The sequence below is a fragment of the Lygodium microphyllum genome, chromosome 22, assembly GCF_053477565.2.
Source record: "Lygodium microphyllum isolate KBCC chromosome 22, Lygodium_microphyllum_v1.1.10, whole genome shotgun sequence".
Taxonomy (NCBI): Eukaryota; Viridiplantae; Streptophyta; class Polypodiopsida; order Schizaeales; family Lygodiaceae; genus Lygodium; species Lygodium microphyllum.
The window spans coordinates 60,998,953-61,006,751 of record NC_141156.1 but is presented as its reverse complement, the minus strand read 5'-3'; the positions used below and the strand labels follow the sequence as shown (position 1 = coordinate 61,006,751).

At 35.9% G+C, this 7,799-nt stretch overlaps 1 protein-coding gene across 1 annotated transcript; it reads left to right on the top strand.

Annotated features, from left to right (window-relative positions):
* Positions 1–696: 696 nt before the first annotated feature.
* LOC148017205 (protein NRT1/ PTR FAMILY 8.1-like) lies at positions 697–4,094 on the top strand. Its single transcript, XM_087662725.1, has 4 exons — positions 697–1,082; positions 1,269–1,486; positions 1,950–2,476; positions 3,251–4,094. The coding sequence occupies exons 1-4, from the start codon at positions 920–922 to the stop codon at positions 4,092–4,094; spliced, it is 1,752 nt and encodes a 583-aa protein (XP_087518851.1). The 5' UTR covers positions 697–919.
* Positions 4,095–7,799: the final 3,705 nt, after the last annotated feature.

Sequence of the window (7,799 nt, the reverse complement as noted above, 5' to 3'; positions counted from 1 at the left end):
GACCTCATGTGTTTAGAGATGTTTTAAGTAATTTAATACATTAAAAAAGAGGGTTTTGTCCATATTGGAGAATTAAATCAAATTAAATCATAGGGGGTGAGAAATAAACTGGTTCTTTGGGAAGAGAATTAAAATTAAGTTAAAACTAAGATAACAAGGTAAGGGTCTAGGGAGACAGACTAGCCACGGTATTGTCTTTCGCGATAGTTAAAACTAAGATAACAAACGGAAGAGAGACAGACCTGCCTCGGTATTGTCTCTCTCGATAGTTGCGAAGAAGCTCTCTCTCTCTCTCTCGTGATAATTGCGAAGAAATGGTCGACTCTCACACACACACTCTCTCTCTCACTCATGTACGTTTGCCCCGCGCCCCCCCCCCCCTCTCTCTCTCTCTCTCTCTCTCTCTCTCTCTCTCTCTCTGACACACATATATACAGTTTGCGTAACCTAATTCGAGCACCTACGAGCTTATGTTTGTCTAATTACCATAGCTCGTATACGTTTTGGGTCTCTCTCTCTCTCTCTCTCTGTGCAGTGCGAAAGCATTGCATGTCTTGATCCTCTCTCTTCTTCTCCTCTCTCTCTCCTTATATTCTCTCTCTCTCTCTCTCTCTCTCTCTCTTATATACAGTTTGCGTAACCTGATTCGAGCTCCTACAAGCATATGTGCTGTAACCGTAGCTCATACACACACACATACCCACCTGGCACCCCCACCCACAAACACACACACACACGCACACACACACACACACACACTCTCTCTCTCTCTCTCTCTCTCTCTCTCTCTCTCTCGGACACACTTATATACAGTTTTCGTAACCTAATTCGAGCTCCTGCAAGCTTATGTGCTCTAACCGTAGCTCGTATACTCTCTCTCTCTCTCTCTCTCTCTCTCTCTCTCTCTATCCAACTGTATATGGAGAGCATCGAGCAGGAAGAGATGCTTGACTGGCTGGGGCGCCGTCTGCCGTCGCAACAACAAGAAGCAGAAATAGAGCAGAATCAAGGTGGCCAGCCCAGATTCATGAGGGCAAAAAAGAGAAGCATTGGGGGATGGTCCGGCGCCTCTTTCATTCTAGGTCCATTTAATACTTTGACTGCATCTCTAAAAGCCATCTGGATTAGGCAATCTAATTGCTTTAATTATGCCTCACTCACTTGCAAACCTTGTCTCATGGACGAATCATTATAGAGCATTCTGATTGAATATTTTCATTGTTTAAGCCTTGACCTTGCCTAACTTCTTATATTGAAACCAATCTCAGGGACTATTGGCTTTGGATATTTCACATTTGGAGGAATCTTCTTCAACTTAGTGTTGTACTTTATCAAGGAATGGCATGTCGGCAATGCAACTGCAGCCAATAATGTCACCGACTTGTTGGGCACCACTTTTCTTTTAGGTGTTGTAGGAGCATTTGTAGGTGATGCTTATCTAGGCAGGCTTTGGGCTACAATATTTTCTCTGGTCGTCTATGCAATGGTATGTGATGTCTACAACATTTGTGAGCACTGCCCACTTGTGCATCTATGCAATGTGGTATGTGATGTCTACAACATTCGTGAGCATCTACCCGCATGTGCTTGTGTGGAAAATGTCTATTTAAAAATATAAAATCCATTAGCCACACAACCATACTAGCACTTAAATGCATTCAAACATATGCGCATTCAACAAGTATGCTATCTTGAATGCTTGTCCATATTCAAATTTATGCAACATATGTTGCATTTTCCACATTATCAAAGGATGTGAGCGTTGGCACTTTGTGTGCGGGGCATTGTTACTTCTTTAAAAACTCTCTTCAAAACGCATTCATTTAATGGTATGGAACTTAATAGGCTTCCCATTTCATGAGCTATCATTGGAGTATTTGTTTTTTAGATAGTTGTATAGCACATACTTTTCTAACAAGCTTTTACACAATGACTTATTTTCCTTTCAGGGATGTATACTTTTGAGTGTGGTTGCAACCCTACAAGAACATGACGCTAGCACATCACAATCAACAACAATGAAGGCTTTCTTGTTGGTGTCACTTTATTTGATAGCAATAGGAAATGGATCATATGAACCAACACTAGCATCATTGGGGGGGGATCAATTTTATGCCTCAAGAGATAAAGCAACTTTCTTTAATTGGTATTATGTGGCAAGTAGTGTGGGCCAATTGATGTCCCTCACATTGCTTACATATTTGGAAAACAAAGGGAGGTGGGCATTAGGATTTTGGATCGCATCTGGATCAATTATATTGTCCATTGGTCTCTTTCTAATAGGTGCCCCTCAATGCCAGCAACAAAAGCCAAGTGGGAATCCACTTATTCGAATTGCACAAGTCATCATGTGCTCATTTCGCAATAGATTGCCTCAACATCGTGAAATGCCCTCATTTTCACTTGCTGATGTTCAAGGAGGAACAAATGGATCATCTACATGTTCTCAAAAATTACATCGTACAGAAGGACTCAGGTAAGATTGCAATTTCCTAAATCATACTATTTAATGTCAATTCACATGTGGTCAAAAACATTCCATTATAGAGACATAAAACCATAAAGGACTCCAAAATTCACACATAGTTTAGGAAATATGATATTAAGATAAGGAAAACACAACAAATGTATAATTATTAATGTCCACTCACATGTAGCGTAGAAAGTTCCACTTACAATGGAAGAAATCATAGACAATTTCCTTATTATTAGCAATAAAATATCTCAAACACCTTCTTCATGATTCAAAACTTGGTTGTTGTATTTTTCTTGTATTTAAATAAACATATCTATCGCTAGGATATCACTTAACACAAACCCATGTAGCATTTTATATGTAAGTGTTGAGTTCTTTCTAATCCTATCATTGGAGTTTTGGCATGCATTAAACTATACATGTGATGAAGCATCTTGATCCCACTTCATCATCATCCTATAGCATGGGTGAAGAAGAGACAAGTCTTGTATAAATATGCATCCCAAAAATGCACCCCTGTATCCACACCCCACATGCGTAACCATAGAAAAACATACACATACAAGTGCTACTTGTATAGATGTATACAAGTGCTACTTGTATATGAACAATGCAATGCATTGAAAACATAATCCACACACTTATCAACTAACTCTCATAATATATTCAAATGTTGACAATTGAACTGATAACTTTAAAGAGAAGGTATGATTTTGGTTCTTACTCCCAATCAAGCTTCATAATAGCTAAATGAATCTTGGGTTTCACTCGTAGGTGGCTTGACAAAGCATCTGAAAAGGAAAATGATGGCATGCAAGTTACAAGTTCTTGGAAAGTGTGCACAGTGACCCAAGTGGAGGAGGTCAAATGTCTACTGCGGATTCTTCCATTTTTACTAATAGGAATAGTGTTTAATGTGTTAATAGCCCAACTCACGACATTATTTGTTGAGCAAGCAGCATTAATGGATGGTTCTTTGGGGCATAATTTCAAAATACCCCCTGGATCAATGAGAGTGTTCACTCTTACTTTCACAATCATCTTCTCACTATTTTATGATAATGTAATCATACCATGGTTAAAAGCAAGAACAAGCCTTAGGATGGGATTAACAATGCTACAAAGAATGGGATTAGGCATGTTGGTGTCTATTTTATCAATGGTTCTTGCTGCAGTGGTTGAGAAGAAAAGGTTGAGTGTAGCATCTTTGAGTAGTGATCGTCTTACCATACTGTGGCTTTCACCTCAATTTATTACAGTGGGAATTGCTTTAGCATTAGAGAATGTTTCACGCCTGGAATTCTTTTATTCACAAGTCTCTGATAGCATGAGGAGTTTGGGACTATCACTACCTCTTGTTTGTGTGGGCCTAGGCAATTATGCAAGCACTTTACTAGTTACCATTGTTGCAAAGTGCACAACAAAAGGAGGAAGGGAACTTGGTTGGATACCAAGAGACCTCAACAAAGGTCATTTAGACTACTTTTATTATCTATTGGCCACATTGATGTTCATCTCCTTTATCTTCTACCTAATTGCTGCCCATTTTTACACTTACCTTGATCTTATTGAAAAAAATGATATTTGGGAGAAAACAGGGTCATTTAGGAACAATTAGTTCTCTTGCATAGCTCAATTTATGATGGAAAAAGATATCTCTAAACCAATAGTGTACAATTTCTATAGTTGTACAAAATGTAAAATTATACCTTTTGTAACCTTGTTAAAATATACTTTATTTCTTCAATCTTGAGAATCATACATTCCGTTTCAAGTATACAAATAACCATACTCTCAAACCTTTATGTAATCAATATGAAAAATACATATTTCACTTTACTTTCTTTTAGAATGTCTTTTACTAGCAACATACATCCTTGATACTCAAAGCTATGAATGTTACAAAATGTTCAAATGTAATGTGCAAATAATACTAGACTTTCCCTAAATTTTCTTTCTTAATAAAGATGTAATTGACTCTTTCTTTTTGAGTTCTCCTTTACATCATGCCATGTTTTGAGAATCTAGCTTGTCACCATGTAGGAGATTAATTTGAGTTCTAACTAGTAAGCTCCATTTTCATGTAGTAGGATATGAGGGCCAACAAGTTGATGTACCCTTGAAAGCATATTGTACCTAAGCTTACTATAGGCATGGGGGGAGTAGAAGATCAACATTTTTCAATAATATGTTTTATTTTCAAGAGAAGCACTAGGAATAAAATCCATCACTCCCATAGCCATTAGTACGGATTTTGAGGCCAATCGATTGTCAAATTTATACTACGAGATTTTGGTTAAATTTTTAATCATATTAACTTCATGAAATAAAGAAAGTCTAATGCTATTTTGTTAATTGATTGTTTCTCTCTCACTTAGGCCCACATAAGCATTAGATAATAATGATACCTCTCTCTTTTCTATCTATTTCCTTAACTTCCATTTTCAATGCTCTCATAGCCTAAAAGTTTGAATAGGACCTTTAAAAAATGCATCCCATGCCTAACAATTTTGATTATGATCTCAAAATGAATGTTGTTTGAATTTGGATTATATTTTATTTATGGCCTTTGATTTTTTCAATACTTTTAGTTTTATAGTTTCTATATATCCTTTTGCCATTCTCATTTGTTATTTTTCTTATTTTTCTTCTCCCTTTTTCTCTTTCTCTTCTATTCATATGCACCATTGAAAGAATCCTACTCAATATCATTTAGATTGCAGGAAGCAAGGAACTTGTCAAGGTACTAAGAGCACATTTTTTCTTGGTGTATGCATTTTTGGTAGTTCTAGAAGTCCTAATCAACATATCTTTAATTGTTACATGAGTTTCTTATAGTCTTCTATCTTCTCTCACTATTTCTCTTTCTCTTTCTACCTATTTGTACGCACCATTGTGTAAAGCATTAACCTTGAGAGAGAAGGCAACAAGAGTGCACTAAGCTTGAGAGAAAATAAGAGTGCAAGCATCATGTGTCAAAGAAAACATCTTGGAAGAGAGAGAAAAATTAGGATAGGAGAAAGAAAAGAGAAAGAGGAGAGAAGAAACAATGAAAGCTGGAACAAGAAGGTGAAGTCAAAGATAATGATCTTGCATAATTGTGGTGAAAATGAAAAATAAGCCTTTTACATCTTTTATATACCTAGGCCAATTTAGCACTAAGCATTTATAAAATATTTCTCAAAAATATAATTCCAAACATACTTCGTTACAATCCCTTCCCACTTAACGTTTTTGTTCAAGTAAAAAAGAGAGAGAGAGAGAACATAGTACAAAATAACTCCAAGTAGTGGAGATGAAAATAGAGTACTCTATTTAGACATGGCAAAAGAGCCTATAATCTTCCAAAAATTTCCAAATGAAATCATAGATTTGGAGCTAAAGATAAAATATCATATATATGCTTTGTTGTAGAATCATAAAGAAGGTAGTTTGATGCATATTTCTTCCAGTTTAAGCTCATAAAAAATGGGATAACTATGTAGTGCACTGCTGTAGACCCTCATGTAGAAAAAGTGTTTGTAATAAAGTAAAATTTAGAGTTACTTGTTGAAAGGCTTTGTAATAAACTTAGAGAATTAGGGCCTCATGTAATACACAAATTTTAATCATTTTAACATTAAAGCAACTCCAACTTGGAGCTCTTGAGGTTAGGGCCTCCCACTACCATTGATGGTGTGTTCTCATGGAAACTATTGCATCAAGTGTGTATCATGATGTATTCTTTTCTTTGTGCTTCTCTTTTATTCTAGTGATGGCTTTATTGTGTCATATGCAACATGTGAATATATGGCACAGTTATGACTTCTCATGGGCATGACTTGTGTTTCCTACTTCTAGCATAATTTTCTTTTAGTTAGAAGTTCCTTCCTTTTGGTTGGTATTAGAGCTTTGCTTTGATCCTAATTGAAATCATTTTCAAGTCATTTTCTTGTTATAAGCATTGAAAGCTAGTGGTGCATATCTAGTTGCATTTTAGTCACAGACCATAACCATGATTCAATAAGCTTTTCCACTATTAATTGTGATTGTTTTGGAGGACCTAGGAGAGGTTTGGATGAAATTGGAGAAGATCCAACAAGTTAGTAGGTCATCACCATTCTATAGGCTATTTTGAAGTCCCTTTTGACAAAATGGAGTTAACAATGGTTGGAGACAACTAAAGTTTCAACTACTTTTTGGAGTAGTCTTGTTCCATTCCTTCTCCAAGCTTGCATTCACAATTTATGCATCATGGAAATAACCATATTCATCATGTTTGTATCTGCATGGATTGCTACCATAGCAACAAAATTTATGATGATTTTGCAAGTCTTATTCTACTCTAAGATAACATGATCCATCATAAGCTCATTATCTTGCTTCTCTACAAGTTATTTGGCTAGTCCTTGACAAAGCAATGAGGCTTTGAACTCCCTCTTTTGAAGTATTTATCTATTCAAAACCCGAACAAGAAGGGTATTAAATTTGGAAAGTAAGATTTAATGACATTGAAGCCATTTCTTCATCACAGGGATCATCACATTTTCTTTTACATCAAGGGCCATAACATTGGAACTTCAAGGGAACATTTTCCCATTTTCTATGAGCCATTTTTTTTCAAGAATCTATTCTTCCAAATGGTGAAGCCACTAAATCTTGTACAAGCTTGCTAATTTCTTGAAGATTGTGGCTTATTTGACTCAACTATAATAGGGATTATCATCAATGCTTAAATATTCCAAGGGATTTAAGGAATTCTTGACTGCTAATGGCACTATTATGGGGAATGATTTTGGGGATTTTTTTCATGGAAACTTAATCTTTCTTCATCTCAAGCTTCAAAAATTTTGAAGACGACGATCAAAGATCAAGTCTACATCAGTCTTCAAGCATTGGGGAGTGATAATCGATTGAGATTCTCCACTGATCTTCATCAAATTGGAAGAGGTTTTTAATTTTAGTTATTGATTTCTCTCTCTTGCATAGTCTGTTTATTGAGCCTAAATCCTATTTTTTGAGAGAATTTAAAAATTGATCCCTTTCTACCTTTAGCATCATCTTTTGTATTGATTGGCTCCATTGTCTGGGTTGATTGAGTTGATTCATTAAATCATCCTATTAGAATGGTTCATTGTATGCTTACATGCTTGAATCTTGATCAAGAATTTAACATTGAGCTGAGAATTTTGTTCTAGACCATAACCTCTTTTGGATTTGGTTGATCATTGAATAACTCCAAAATTTTAAAAGGGAAATCGGAAATATAAGTCTCGAGTAGTCATTGGTTGATGAGGTAAACCACTCCCATGTGTTAACATTTTTCTATTATTCTTGCATATGA

What these genes read in the sequence shown, in the direction of transcription:
- LOC148017205 (XM_087662725.1), top strand. Translation starts at nt 920, where the DNA reads ATGGAGAGCATCGAGCAGGAAGAGATGCTTGACTGGCTGGGGCGCCGT. An exon ending in CGGCGCCTCTTTCATTCTAG is followed by an intron (nt 1,083 to 1,268) that starts GTCCATTTAATA and finishes AACCAATCTCAG; the next exon opens with GGACTATTGGCTTTGGATAT. An exon ending in CTCTGGTCGTCTATGCAATG is followed by an intron (nt 1,487 to 1,949) that starts GTATGTGATGTC and finishes TTTTCCTTTCAG; the next exon opens with GGATGTATACTTTTGAGTGT.